The sequence below is a fragment of the Anguilla rostrata genome, chromosome 3 (assembly GCF_018555375.3).
Source record: "Anguilla rostrata isolate EN2019 chromosome 3, ASM1855537v3, whole genome shotgun sequence".
Taxonomy (NCBI): Eukaryota; Metazoa; Chordata; class Actinopteri; order Anguilliformes; family Anguillidae; genus Anguilla; species Anguilla rostrata.
In genome coordinates this window covers 58,858,373-58,873,413 of record NC_057935.1, presented here as the reverse complement: position 1 = coordinate 58,873,413, position 15,041 = coordinate 58,858,373, and the positions used below count along the sequence as shown (strand labels likewise).

The 15,041-nt window shown below is 50.9% G+C and overlaps 1 protein-coding gene across 1 annotated transcript; it reads right to left on the bottom strand.

Moving 5' to 3' along the window:
- Positions 1-2,445: 2,445 nt before the first annotated feature.
- On the bottom strand, positions 2,446-11,183 carry cactin. The gene is made up of 9 exons (XM_064329834.1): positions 10,676-11,183; positions 9,581-10,355; positions 8,689-8,784; positions 7,548-7,693; positions 6,676-6,868; positions 5,512-5,783; positions 4,722-4,844; positions 4,274-4,605; positions 2,446-3,512 (listed from the first exon to the last, which is right to left on the bottom strand). The coding sequence occupies exons 1-9, from the start codon at positions 11,017-11,019 to the stop codon at positions 3,022-3,024; spliced, it is 2,772 nt and encodes a 923-aa protein (XP_064185904.1). The 5' UTR covers positions 11,020-11,183; the 3' UTR covers positions 2,446-3,021.
- Positions 11,184-15,041: the final 3,858 nt, after the last annotated feature.

The following is a 15,041-nucleotide window of genomic DNA, read 5'->3' as shown; positions in this document are numbered from 1 at the left end:
CGAGATTCGGCTCATTAATTCAGATTTAACGGCGAACAACGTCAAGTTTTTTGTGGGGAGAAGAAATCACTGCTGAAAGTCTGCTCAAGGAAACTGGGGAGTAGAGTTGGGAAGCAGGTCTTTCCGCAGGCACGAACAGAGTGCGCTTTGGCACACTGTTGGGGGGATTTGGAAGAGGTGGAGGGATGGGGGGTGGGGCAGGGTAGGGAGGAAGGGGGTGTGTTGGGTAAGGGGAAGATTTTGGACAGAGTGTGATGGGGGATTGGAAGAGGTGGAGGGTGGGGGTGGGCAGGGTGGGCAGATGAAGAGTGATGTGTGGAGAGCTGGAACTCTCAGAAAAGGGGGTGTTTCACTGGGGCAGAATATTCTAGTTAAAAGTAAAATAATTGCCTTGAATGGTTTCTGTGCAAGTCTTGTGAAACAATTTCTCCAATTTTGTTATTTTTTTAATTGCAATGTTATTTTTTTTATATGAAAGTGATTTTTGTTAGTTTCTTTTCATACCACTCTATGCATATTTGAATTGAGCCAAGTTTGTGTTGGTCTGAATTGTTGTGTTTTTAATGTTTCTATTGGGGACTCAAATGACATGGCATTTTTTTTTCTATGGTTTTTTTATTTGTGGACATTTTGGGGGGGGGGCTACATTGTGCTTTTTAAGTTTTAAGTCCTTTAGCTAAAATCCTAATTATAAGAGCGGAGGTTTTTTTCCCCCTAATTCTAATGTTGGGGGGGATGGTGGTGCCCCCCCCCCCCGCCTTGTATGCCACTGCTGCCAAGACCTTATTCTGAAGCACTCAGGAGGGGACTCTCAGTATTGGGGTGGGGGGGGGGGAATAAAGGGAACAGGTTTTCGGGTAAATGCGCTGTCTCTGCTAAGGGCAGTAAATGATTTACCGCTCTTGTGTTTGAGCCCAGTTCTCCTCGGGCTGTGCTGTCGTCGTCCCCGCCCCGGCCCCCCCCCCCTTGGCTCCAGCACTGCTGATAAATATTCCCTGATGGGACTAGCCTAGCCTAGCCTAGCCTGGCCTGGGTTACACAATTGGTGGGCAAGACTGAGCAGGCCACGCGTGCTTCAGAGATGTGCGTTAATGCGCCTTAACCCTTTAAGGTGTGAGGTCACAAATACACGATTAGAATGTTCTTAACTACGACATTCTAACGCTGATGTCACAATCGCTACTGGTATTCGAAAGCATTAAACTAAACCTTCTAATGCTGAGGTAACAGTCCCTACTAGTAATTGAAATGGAGTTCTAGAGCACTGACTTAAAATTTTGAAAGAAATAAAAAACGGACTACTCCTCAAAGGGTTAAACCTGAGGTATGTTGTTATGGAGATTTTGTAGTATTGCAGTTGTCAGTGTGTGCCCTAATTTTTCAACGGAAAAAAAAAACACAAAAATGAAGCAGGACTCTGCAGAACAGGAAATGTTTCAGATGCAAATAGTGGGGTGTGTGGTGGGGGGCAGCACATGCTGTGCTTCAAAGGAGAAGTGTGACTGAGAGACAAAAAATAGGGAGCAGCTGTTTTTTTATTTTTGTTTTTTTTTTTAAACAACCAGTCAGTGCTGTGAATAAGAATGTGCACTTGGCTATGACCACTCGTTATTAGTAACATTGTGCATGAAAGCTTTTGTTTACACCTTTAATACGATTAAGAGTATTTTTTATCTCCAAATTTCTACAAGTAATCCTCAGAGCAGGGTCATTTGTTTTTCAATATTAAAACATATTATTTGTGTATCGGTTGGTTTCCAGTCAGTGATTCACTCGATGTAATAGAAAAAATTTTAATATAAAATATTTCTGGGAAGAGCAGGCTTGCTTCCAGATGTTCCGAGCGCAAGTCCTGGCGCTTCGTGGGTCTCCTTTCCCAACAGCCCATTTCAGAACTCCTCCCCAGCCAGGCGGGCGTCGCTGTCTGCACGCGCGTTTCGCAGACGGCCGCTTCTCTGTTGCGCAACGTTGCGCAACGCGGCTGTTTGCGCAGGCGAACCTGGGCCAGGAAGAGACGCGAGGACTCCCTCAAGTGGTTCTGCAGATATTCAAATAGTCACAAAGTGTTAAACAGGCTTTTGTTTTAGTTTTGTGTGTCACCGTTCGGTTATTTTGTACCGTTTTTGGACACGACTGCTTTGTTTGTTTTGTACGAATAAAAATGTTATTCTTTGATACGCTACCTGTCTAGCGTTGCTCTGACAACCGGTTTTGCATGTTATCGTTCTGCCGAGTGATCTGCAGGCTCGTTGACCCTTGACCCCCCCCCCCCCCCGTCATGGAGATGCGTTCGCAGTGCCCAGTGCTCCCGAGATGCACCAAATGGTAACTCATTCCTTTTCACACTGTGCGTAAAGAATATATCTAGGCTGTACCCTGAGGAGTACATTTTAAAAATGGCAAGATAATTCTGCTTTCTAGAAAATGATGTTCCAGTAGTCCACGCAGGGAAAGCCGTTTATTTAACATCTATAAATGCACCATTAAAAAAGAGAGAGAAGTCAGAGAAAGTAACACAAACAGGAGAAAAACACAGTTTACAGAAACAAAACTGAGTTTTTAGAACAAAAGAAAACATAGCTTTGCAGTAATTTACTTCTCTAAGCATGTTCAAAATGGCGTTGGTCCTTACAACTGGGGTCATACGGTACCCGATAAGAGCCAAGATGGCGTGATCACATTTGAGCACCAGACCCATAAAACTAGTAGTGGGAGGGGCTTAAGAGGCCAACAGCCCCCCACTAGTCAAAGCTGTAATGCGATGGGCCTGGAAACCACCATTCCCCTTCAGTAAAGGTTGTGGTGGGAGGGGCCTAATTCTGCCAGCCAGCCCCCCCCCCCCAACAAATACTATACAGGGAGGGAGAGGCTTGGGATCCCCCAGTAGCCCCAACTGTCAAAAGCTGGAATGGGAGGAGCCTGGAGTCCACCATTTCCCCCTTCAGCAAAGGTTGTGGTGGGGGAGGGGCCTGGAATCCCCCCGAGGCTCCGCCTCCATTTCCCCCTCAGCCTTCGGCCCGCTCACCGCCGGTAGCGGTACCGCTTGAAGTGGAACCACAGCTGGAAGATGCCGTTGGCGAACTGGCAGCGGAAGCCGTGGCGGTGCGAGTACTCCCACTCGCGGTTGACGATCTTGAAGGCGATGTCCTCGTAGGGGGGCCCCGCGTGGAAGCGCAGGACGCCGAAGTCGCGGTTGTCCGGGCTGGGCTCCAGGAAGTACTGCGGCGTGGAGCGCTTGTCGATCAGGTCCGGGTAGAAGATGTTGAACTTGTAGCCCTGCACGATCTTGGGCGGCGGGTTGTCGAAGTCGTAGTGCGTCTGGTTGTACTTGTTCCACTCGAAGCCCGTGTGCACGCGGTTGAAGAAGCGCGGCTTGCGCGGCCGGTACTTGTCGGCCCACAGGTACATCTTGCCGGTGAGCGGCAGCTCCACGCTGAACTGCGCCTCGTCGCCGCCCATGCCCTCCCGCGCGCGCCGCACGAAGGCGTCCTCCGCGCTCTCGCTGGCGTCGCCTGGGAGACGGGGGGCGAAACGGGTCGCAGGTAAGGTGAGTCACGGGACACGTGTGTGTGTGTGTGTGTGTGTGTGTGTGTGTGTGTGTGTGCGCTCAAGCAGACGGGCATCGCTGCTTATCCCACCCCTGTGGAGAGTGGGTTTTCTGGGATGTTCTTTCAAAACTCTAAGTCAGTGTTCCAGAACTGTATTGTTTTCAGTCACCAGCAGTGATTGTGACATCAGCGTTAGAATGTTCAGTTAAGAATGTAATCACATGTGATCTTGCACCTTAAAGGGTTAAAAAGTGGACTTATTTCACACACTTGTTAGCTTTACGCTACTGGTTTGTTATTTTGTCAGTTTCGTTGTCAGTTTTCGTCCAGTATAGCAGGCTAAGTGTGTGTATGTGTCTTTATGCCAGTGTTTTGAAACTAGCACTAATTATCACTGCACCACTGTAAATGAATCTGTTCACCGTTTGGGGAAAACCTTGGTGGCGTCAATCATCGAACCCTTCACCCAGAACCGGGTGAGACACTTACGTAAGTGTGTCTTATGTGTGCCAGACATTGGGTTAAATATAACCTTTTATAACACCAATCCTGCAGTGATGTGTCAACTCAATTAGAGATTCACTCTATTTTTTGCATATTTTGGTGAGTAATGTAATGTTGAAATTTCCCAGGGAGGGTTTCCAAATTGGAATGGGAGTATGTGGGATGTGTTTGCCGTGGGTGTAGGGTGTGGCGTGCGGACCGCGGACCGCACAGCGACTCACCCGTGACCTGCATCTGCCGGCGGGCCAGGTGCACCCGGGTGCGGTCCTCCTCGGGGTCGATGGTGTGGGTGTCCAGGGGCAGGTCGGAGGGCAGGAGCAGGCGCGGGCTGTACCGGCCCGAGTCGTACTCCGCCTGGCTCTGCTGGATCAGGTCCTCCTCCGTCAGCACCGCCTCCGCCCCTTCGGCCTCGCCGCCCTCCTCCTCATCCTCGCCCTTCTCTCCTTCCTCGCCCTTCCCTCCCTCGCCTTCCTCCTTCTGCCCCTGGGCGGCCCCACCAGGTGAGGAGGAGGAGGGTCCTGCTTCCTCAGCGTCCGCTTCCTCTGCAGCGGTACTATAGAGGAAGAGAAAGGGGGGGGGGGGGGGGTCATCTCCAACCTCAGAAGAGGAACAGCCTTTTGACTTCTCCATGGAAACACAACCATGGGGTGGGGGGTGGGGGTCACTCACACAGGCTCCTCGGCTTCCGGCTCCTCCTTGATGATGGGGAAGAGGGGCTCGCTCTCCACCCCCTGCTCCTGCTTCAGCTTGTACAGCTTCTGCCGCAGGACGTCCTGGTGTCTCTCCCTCAACCTGGGGGGGGGGGGGTGTGAGGAGGAAGAAACGCCACAACCGTTAAAACAGTGTCCCAGGAGCAGCTTGCACTTCCTCCACTTCACCTGACCTTGGGAGGTACCCGGGTTTGAGTCCAGAGGTGGGTGTTCGCAGGTGACCAAAAAACACAGGGAGAAGTACGCCTAGGTCCTTAATTTTAAATGGGGTATGACTGTGGTGTAATGGGCAGGGAACTGGGCTTGTAACCTAAAGCTAGCAGGTTCGATTCACAGGTAGGACACTGCTCCTGTGCCGAAGCAGAATTTTACAAATGGATACTGTGAAGCGGTTACATTGATTCTAGAAAGTTATGCAAGTCACTCTGGATAAGATGTCTGCTAAATTCAAATGTAATTCAAAACGTGTTCAATTCCAGCAGATTACAGACTATTTTTAAAAGAAGCACTTATGTCTACTGATATTCAGTATACAAGTCTTACTTATTTTATTGCTCGATTGCATTCTTTTTTCGGGGGGGGGGGGGGGTTGTCAGGGCTCCACAAAAGCATTGTGACCTCTTTTGTAACTTTAGACGTCCGTGAAATGTTAAATTATTTTTTAAAAACTTATTTGACCCAGCGTAGAGAATGTGGGGAGCGTACCGGGGGTTCGGGGGGTGAGGGTTTGGGGGGGCGGAGGTACTGACCGCGCTCGGGCCATGTAGACCCGCACCTGCTGCAGCAGGCTCTCCCAGTAGCCGATGTCCAGGTTGGAGCCCCCGGCGCGGATCTTGGTCTCGATGCTCAGGTGCATGGCCTGCAGCTGGCTGTACGTCTTGCCCTTGAATACGGTCTGCACGTCGGTGCTCACCGAGGTGTTGATGCCCTCGCGCCGGTCCCCTGGAAGAGACGCCGCGCCATTCATGGTAAATGGTAAATCACAATCACGTGACCTGTGTGATATGGACTGGTAAATGGGCTGCATTTATATAGCGCTTTTATCCAAAGCGCTTTACAACTGATGCCTCTCATTCGCCAGAGCAGTTAGGGGGTCAGGTGTCCTGCTCAGGGACACTTCGACACGCCCCAGGACGGGGGATCGAACCGGCAACCCTCCGACTGCCAGACAACCGCTCTCACCTCCTGAGCCATGTCGCCTCCAAGAGCGAGTTCAAGAGCGAGTTCAAGGGTCGCCGACGTGTCTCAGGAGAGGCGTTCGGTTCCTCGTTTCAGTTTCTCTTTGAAACCGTGACCGCGCGACCGCTCGGCTGCGTTTACGCGAAGGCTCAGGGGCCAGATCTTCCTGCCGAAAGCCGCAGCTTCCTTTATGCAGCTTTTCAGGACCTCGCATCTGTTTTTGTGGACATTCTTCAAGTGTCCGGCAAACGTTTTTTTTTATTCCACACGTCCCACATATTTTTGGGGACGCTTCATAAGAAACAAAAAAAAAAAAACTCATACCACATGGCCAAATTAACAATATTCTGTCACCCTAGCAACAAACCCCGCTGCCCCAGCAACACGTCGCCACGGTTTCGCCCTAGCTTGCACTGCTGACCGCTGGGGGCCCTAGACCCTTGGCCCATTTCGCAGGACAGGCGGAGCTCAGCAGCGCTTGCCTCGCACACGCGCACGCACCACATGACATGTCACCACAGAAGCCACGTCTCACAGACGCCACTCCAGGTAGATCTGGCACAGACAGCTAGCCAGGGACACGCGCCCACACATGACACTACTCAAACACACGCACACACACATACACATATATGCACACACCACGCACCACACACTACAGGTACAGCACCGCACACGCACACACATGCACACACACACAGCGCATACACATAATGCACACACGACACACACACACACACACACACACGCACAGACGCACACACCTTGATGTCCTCCAGCAGGTCGTCCATGTCGGTGACGGTCAGGCCGTTGAGGAAGGTGTAGGGCTCGTGCATCTCCACGGCCAGGTCGTCGTCCTCGGCGCTGATGTACTTGGCCAGCAGGTCGATGGGCTTGGCGCGCCCGTCCCGGATGCGGATCTTAGACCTGCAGGCACAGCCAGGGGCCCCGTCAGACCCTCAGCACAGGCCGGGCAGTTTGGTGTGTGTGTGTGTGTGTGTGTGTGTACTCACCGCCGTATGGCCTGGTGCAGGTGTGTGTGACTGTACTCACCGCCGTATGGCCTGGTGCAGGTGTGTGTGTGTGTGTGTGACTGTACTCACCGCAGTTTGGCCTGGTGCAGGTGTGTGTGTGTGTGTGTGTGTGTGTGTGTGTGACTGTACTCACCGCAGTTTGGCCTGGTGCAGGTGTGTGTGTGTGTGTGTGTACTCACTGCAGTTTGGCCTGGTGCAGGTGTGTGTGACTGTACTCACCGCAGTTTGGCCTGGTGCAGGTGGTGTGTGTGTCTGTACTCACCACAGTTTGGCCTGGTGCAGGTGTGTGTGACTGTACTCACCGCAGTTTGGCCTGGTGCAGGTGTGTGTGTGTGTGTGTGTGTGTGTGACTGTACTCACCGCTATGGCTACTCACGCAGTTGGCTCTGTGTGGTGTGTGTTTTGACTGTACTCACCGCAGTTTGGCCTGGTGCAGGTGTGTGTGTGTGTGTGTGTGTGACTGTACTCACCGCAGTTTGGCCTGGTGCAGGCGTGTGTGTGTGTGTGTGTGACTGTACTCACCGCAGTTTGGCCTGGTGCAGGCGTGTGTGTGTGTGTGTGACTGTACTCACCGCAGTTTGGCCTGGTGCAGGTGAAAGTTGTCCTCTTGCTCCGCCCATGTTTTGAAATGCTCCGCCTCCTTCTCCCTCTGCAGCATCTCCAGCTCCTGCTCCCTCATGGCCTTCTCCCTCTCCCTCTCCAGCCGCAGCTGCTTCACCTGCGAGGCGGCAAGAAGCGTCGCTAAACACACCGCCAAACGCGCCAGGACTCAACCCCAAAACGCACCAGGACTCAACCCCAAACGCGCCAGGACTCAACCCCAAACGCGCCAGTACTCAACCCCAAAACGCACCAGGACTCAACCCAAAAACGCACCAGGACTCAACCCCAAACGCGCCAGGACTCGACCCCAAACGCGCCAGGACTCGACCCCAAACGCACCAGGACTCGACCCCAAACACCCAGGACTCAGCCCAAACGCCCGGACTCAACCCCAAACGCGCCAGGACTCACCCCAAACGGCCCAATACCCAAGCGCCAGGATCAACCCCAACGCGCCAGTACTCAACCCAAACCACCAGGGACTCAGCCCCAAAACGCCAGGACTGAGCACCAAGAACGTCCCGACTGACCAGAAATGCACCAGGCTCGACCCAAAGCGCACCAGGACTCGACCGAAAACGCACCGGACTCGACCCCAAGCGCAGGACTCGACCCCAAGCGGCCCCGGACGCGTCCCCCAAGCCTCTCCAGGACTCGACCCCAGGGCCAGTGACTCAACCCCAAACCACAGGATCAACCCCAGCGCAGGACTCGACCCCAAAGCTGCCAGGAATCGACCCCAAACGCACTAGGACATCGACCAAAAGCGATCAGGCTGGTCCCAAAACGCACCAGGACTCGACCCCAAACGCGCCAGGACTCGACCCCAAACGCGCCAGGACTCGACCCCAAACGCGCCAGGACTCGACCCCAAACGCGCCAGGACTCAACCCCAAATGCACCAGGACTCAACCCCAAACGCACCAGGGCTTGAGCTGCAGCCCAGCAGACGCCGGAGACTTGAGTCAGCAAGAAAACGTCAGTCTACAGGAAGTAATGTCTCCCTCACGGACAGGCTGTCCGCTCGAGGGCTTCGCTGCGCGTTTGAAAAACGGACAAACGGAATCTCCGCATGAAAAGCCTCGGCGGCGGGACGGGCGGCGGCCTCACCTTCTGCAGCTCCCTGCGGTTCTCCTCCTGGATGCGCTTGTTCCTCTCCTTCAGGTCCTTCTCTCCCAGGTGCCCGATCCCCTTCTTCTCCAGGGCCTGTCGAACGAGCGTCACACACACACACAGGCTGTCAGTCAACCTGCACTGTGCAGCCAGGGCTCTACGCTGTGCCGGGTTCAGGGGCATTTGATCCTGAAAATCGATGGGCGCTGACTGGAAAAATCATTTGGGGGCACAATCTACTAATTGGGCTTCATTAGTGTGTTCCTAATTTTTTTTTCAACTTGTGCTCCTTCAAAAAAAATGTCAACGTAGAGCCCTGATAGTGGTGCTTCTCTCCATTTTAATCTTAATTTACAAAGTCATTCGGTATTTATTCAACATTTCCCCATCTGAGTGCAGAGCAAGCTAAAGTTCTGAGGGGACACAGTTTTGAAATGCTCAAATCTATTAAACACAGGCTGACATCGCAGCAAGTCAGACATACAGTCCAAGAATGTCGAGAAATCAGAGGCACTAGAAACCTCTTGCGTTGTGCTCAAACGCGTTAACCAGGACACTATGTGCAGTATGGTTGTGGGTAAACAGCAGCCGGATGCAGTGAAATGAGATCAGTGACATTGAAAGTGCTGTATAAACGTGACCTGTTTCCTCTCCCGTCTCTCAGACCTGGGTCAAATACGCATTTGTTTTGGATTCAAACACTTTTCCACGCTTTACTGATCTTGTCTGGCGTATTTGGAACCAATGAAATACTCTCAAAAAGTGCAAACACCGCCTTCTGGTCACATTGCGGCAGGCTCAATTACACCAGGCAAGATCAACAGAGCGCAGAAAAGTATTTGGATCCAAAACAAATGCGCATTTGACCCAGGACTGCCGCCTCGCTTACCTTCTGCCACTTGAAGGTGCCCAGCAGGTTGTTGTCCCCGAAGGGGTTGTCGGCGTTGGTGTAGCCCATGTACTCTTCGCTCCAGCCCATCTTCTCCCTCTTCTTCCTCTCCTTGGCCTCCTTCTTGGCCAGCCGCCTGGCCCTCTTCTCCTCAGGCGTCTCCAGGGCCTTCAGCATCTCCTTCCTCTTCCTCTGCTCGTCTCGGACCGAGAGCCCGCCGTCCCGCCCCCGGGCGCCCCCGTCGCTCGAATCGGAGGACTGCGACGTGACCGAGGAGCGCGAGCTGGAGCGCCTCCTGCTCGTCTCCCCGCCCCGGTCCCGGTCCCGGTCCCCCTCGCGGTCTCTGGTCCGGCTCCTGCTCCGCTCCCCGCCCCGCTCCCGCTCTCTGCTCCCGCGTCCTCTCCCCTCCCCGTCTCGACTCCTCCTCCGCCTCCTGTCCTCGCGGTCGCGGCTCCTCCGCCCCCTGGCCCTCTCGGCGCTCCTCCTCCGCCCCCTGTCCTGCGAGCCCTCCTCTCTCCTCATTCTCTCCCTGCTGGGGCTCCCGCTGGGGCTCCGGCTCCTGCTCCCCCGGTGCACGCTGCTCTTCTTCTTCCTCCCTCCGTCGCTGCTCTCTCCGTCCCGCGCCCTCCCCTTCCCTCTCTCCGGGCTGGACTCCGAGGGCGAGCGGGAAGGGCTCCGGCTCTCCCCCCTCCCCTTCCCGCCCCGTTTCTCATCTCTTTGCCTCTTCTTTTTCTTGTTCTTCTTTTTTTCCCCCTGTTCATCTTCCGATTCAGAACTGAGGAAACACACAATAGAATAACCTTAAGTTACAACAATAGATGCTTCAAGAATACCGGTTTCACGTGCACCTTACAAAAAAGCGCTATGAAACATTTTTAGGTTTTAGAGAAATTAGTGTTTATAAAACTGCGCATGAGCAATGCGAACATCGCCATCCACCAGTAATAATTTAGCAAACTGACATATTTATATGCCGACTTTACCAAAGTTTAAAATAAAACGCTTGCTAACCGTAAGCTAGCAAATTAATGATGCGCCATACATGTAGGCTACAGCACCACCACAGCTACCACTTAAACTAAACTAGATTAATACCTGGATCGATATTTAGAGGGCCCTCGCTCTTTCAACCGTTGCCCCCCTTGTTTCCGGACCCTTCTCTCGGAACCACCAGAGTCACTTTTCGAATGGTACTGGTGCCGCTCAGCAGAAGTAGGTTTTCTGTCTCTGGACCGATGCTCCGTCCCAGAAACCGAACTACTCCGCGAGCCACTGCTCTCGGATCGCGATCTTTTTGAGGCCCTTTTGCAATATTTATTTTCCCTCGAACAACTTCTGCCCCTCTTTCCTTCGGGGGAACGACTTCTACTCCGAGAGGTATTGGACCGGTACCGGGAACGTGAATTAGATCTGGTTCTGCGATGTTTCTTTGAATCCATGTCGAAGTGTAAACCTTTCGGGTCCTCTCTGAGCTCTGTCGCGTGAATTTGATGTTTTCATGTGATTTCTAGGAGTGCCCAACGCATAAATGTGTCGTGGAAACAATTATACATTAACAGCAAATCAACAGCCTATAAAGCAATCAAGCATCACATTTAATAGTCGATGAGGAATTGATTTCACTGTCTGTTAGTCTGTTCACTCGACCAGACGTGATTTTTGCTCAGGCACACAGGAGGGCAGTCCCAGCGCATAGACTTTTTTTCTCAGCTTTATTGATAATAGTCACACTCATGCAACAGTAACATATAAACAGGTTAAAGAACAAAAAGAGGAAACAAAGTGCCAGGGAATTCAGTTATGACATTTAAAAAACATTCGGTAAAGGGATTGCGCAAGATGCTTTTTACACCCAGCACATAGACTCAAATAGGAGGGCGAGCGTAGAGTGACGTATTTTGGCCTAACCCAACAAGTGTAATGCCGCCCCCTGGTGGTTTCTCCCAAGTGTGACATTTCGATTTTATCCTAACTTTGAAGTTGTGTACCAGCTAGTACTGTGGGTGAGAGTTTAGGAGACCAGCGAACCCCTCTAAATGGAGCTCCAACGCAAGAGCAAAAACTCATTATTTGCATTTGCTGCCAAATTCTATTTGAGTTCATTCGAAATGTAGTTATGCAACATTATCAGAGCTATATTTTAGATTTTAAAATCAGTTTTTACACTGAGACCCTGCACTAATGGGATATGTTTTGCAGCCCTGTTCGTGCAATGCTACAGAATGCAACCCTCAAAATACTGACGAGTGTGGAAATCTGAAAGTGTATGTGCATTTTGCTGCAAATATTTCTTCATAGAGACACCCACCGGTTCATAACAGGAATGTTTATTGAGATAAATATTTATCCAGATGGAATTTCAAAACAAGCCAGTGATTTAGGCACACACAAATTCATAACCACACAACTTATGTTTCTTCAATGTTTCCATAAAAAAATTCTATAAACTGTGTGTGTATATATAGATATACATACATTATATATATATATATATATATATATATAAACAAGCTTTTAAAAATGCATATGAAATGTAAGTTATATTCAATGGTATTAAAATTTTAACAACAGCACATATCAGAGATGAACTATAGTCTCCAAAACAAACTATCTCCCACCACACAGGTACAACGTGGGGGGGAGCAGCACTTCAAATAGTTTAAAAGAAAAAAAAAACTCAAGTCACATATTCAGTTAGTGATACATGGCCGCAAGTCAGTCAGTAAGTAAGTCAGTAAGTCAGCCCGGCCAGTCTGACTGTAAACACAGCGCTCCAGCGATTAGGAGATTGAGATGGTTAATGTGCGGGAACACTGACAACACAGAGAGAGGGAGGGAGAGAGGGAGGGAGAGGGAGGGAGGGTGCACCAGCTCCTAACTACAGGGAACAAAGGAAACCACATGGCTAAGTCAGAACAGAAAAAAAGGACAACATCACCATGGGCACCGCTGAAGATGGAGAGCTGGCATTCTGATGTCTGGGCAGAGCGGACTTGTGAGGCTTTGTTTAAAGACACCCAGGGCGAGTCGGCGACGGGAGAAACCAAGCGCTCGTTTGGACACGGTGAGCCTTTGAGAATCTGCCCTTCAGGTCAGGTCAGTTGGCTTGGCTTGCACTGAGTATGTCCAGTTCAGCACTTTCCCGTTGGTTTGTATTCAGCTGCTTGACTTTTCCCCCCCCAAGACGATGTAAGATTAACATTCAGGGTACAATCAGTGCGTGTTAAAACGATAATTGTAAAGGTAAAATCCTGGCGGTAAATATTTCAGTGAAAAAGCCCAAGGTGTCCTTTAAAGTCGATGCAATACACGGTCTGTGAGTGTGTCTGAGTGCTGTTGGGAGATAAGGGCGTGTGTTCAGTGTCTGAGTGCTGTTGGGAGATAAGGGCGTGTGTTCAGTGTCTGAGTGCTGTTGGGAGATAAGGGCGCGTGTTCAGTGTCTGAGTGCTGTTGGGAGATAAGGGCGTGTGTTCAGTGTCTGAGTGCTGTTGGGAGATAAGGGCGTGTGTTCAGTGTCTGAGTGCTGTTGGGAGATAAGGGCGTGTGTTCAGCACTTTGGTTGGTTCGTGTAGTGCGTTGACTTTTGGATGTAAAAGACTTTCAGGGGTCTTAGTGGGGTGTTCAGTGACTGATTGAGTAAAGGGGGTCCTGGTGGTTATAAATGTTCAGTGAAAAAGCCCAGTGTCTGAGTGCGTGAGAATCAGGCGGTGCTAGCGCTGTTCAGTGTCTGAGTGCTGTTGGGAGATAAGGCGTGTGTTCAGTGTCGAGTGCTGTTGGGAGATAACGGTGTCGGTGAGTGTGTAGTAGGGTGTTCAGTGCATGCTTGGGAGATAAGGCATGTGTTCAGTTCTGAGTGCTGTGGAGATAAGTGCCGTGTTCAGTGTCGAGTGCTGCTGGAGATAAGGCGGTGTCAGTGTCTGAGTGCTGCTGGGAGATAAGGGCGTGTGTTCAGTGTCTGAGTGCTGTTGGGAGATAAGGGCGTGTGTTCAGTGAAAGCGCAGACAGAACAGCGCCTGTTTAAAGCGAAGAGCGGAAGCGGGTGAGAATCGAGCGCGATTTGCTCGCCATGCGAGGATGACTACCGCAAGCGTTAAGGCGTGTCGTACTGGGGGTCTTCATACATGAGGCAACGGTGGGTGTGTGTATTTAAAAAAAAAAAACAAAAAAAAAAAACATTCAATATAATGACAACAATGCTATCAAGAAAATGCACGCTTACACACACACACACTTGTGGGGTGCTATGAACACAGGCACGTAGCTCTACATTCCCTCGCTACTGTGGTGGGGGGGGGGGGAGGGGGGGTGGAGAGGTAAAACTGTACACTCCAAAAACCTTGTAATCGTGGTGAACTCAAAGGGGTCAAGCCCTGGTCCTTGAGTGGCAGCTCTCTGTCCAAAATCTTTTCTCTTACTACCCTTTAACAAGTTAGTTTACAAAAAGTTGTTAATGCAATATTTACACACGCAGAAAGATTTCGGGTCGGCCCCAGCAGGTCCAGTTTCAGAATTTTAGTGTAAACAGCACGCGAAGGTGCACAAGTCGAAACAGGGCTGCCTCGAAGCTCACACCCCCGGCTAGTGTAAGGGATGACTTTTTTGGGAAAGAAAGTGTGTTCTGAGGTGCCCACTGCACAAGCACCAAAGGCAGAATAATCATTAAGGACAGAATCTCTCGATCCTGCAGCTGCTCCAGCTGTTCCGGTCAAAGGTTAATCCTCATTATGACATCACACACAAAAAGGAATCTCTGAAATTGTGGACCACTCCCAACAAAGCAGGCTCTGCTTCCTAGCAATGACCTATCACAGCTCATTTGTTTTTTAGAAAGCACTTCCCCAACTGTCCTAAAACATTGTTTTTCTGTTGTGTTGCACGTAAAGGCAATGAGAGCGGTTTTCCGTGCCATTTCAAATGATACCCAGCTGCAGTTAGGACTATGCGACTCAAACCGAAGTAATTTTTCCGTGGTGAATTTCAAGAAGTAATTGGTGAATTCACAGGTCACTTTCTGGTGCTCTGGCTTTTGCTTGTCTTCAGCGGTCACTCTGAAAACCGGAGGAACAGAACTCTCACGCTGAAGCTCAGAACCGTGGAGAAAATGGCGCAACATCCTCCACAGTAACGTCAACATCTCAACAGGTGAGCGCCGTTCGGAACGAACTATCCTACCGCGTGTGCCTGCCTGTCCAAGGATAACAAGAAAACTATTTTGTGTGTGGGGTACGATGAATCTGTCCAGGATTGCTAGTTATAAACCCAGGCTACAGCAGTGAATGCTGACTACCGGTATGCATTCTCCAGTTAGGATGTTCTAGTGATGTAATGCACCATTGTGATTTGGATAATGTGACTGAAATCGTGTGTTGCGATTGGCCGAATTGAACCAAGGAGTGTGGACGAATGTGTTGCGATGGAGGAAATTGACCAATGGCTGGTTTGATAACTGGTAGCGTTTGGC

What these genes read in the sequence shown, in the direction of transcription:
- cactin (XM_064329834.1), bottom strand. Translation starts at nt 11,019, where the DNA reads ATGGATTCAAAGAAACATCGCAGAACCAGATCTAATTCACGTTCCCGG. An exon ending in GTCTACATGGCCCGAGCGCG is followed by an intron (nt 4,845 to 5,511) that starts GTCAGTACCTCC and finishes CCCCCCCCCCAG; the next exon opens with GTTGAGGGAGAGACACCAGG. An exon ending in CCGGCAGATGCAGGTCACGG is followed by an intron (nt 3,513 to 4,273) that starts GTGAGTCGCTGT and finishes CCCGTCTCCCAG; the next exon opens with GCGACGCCAGCGAGAGCGCG.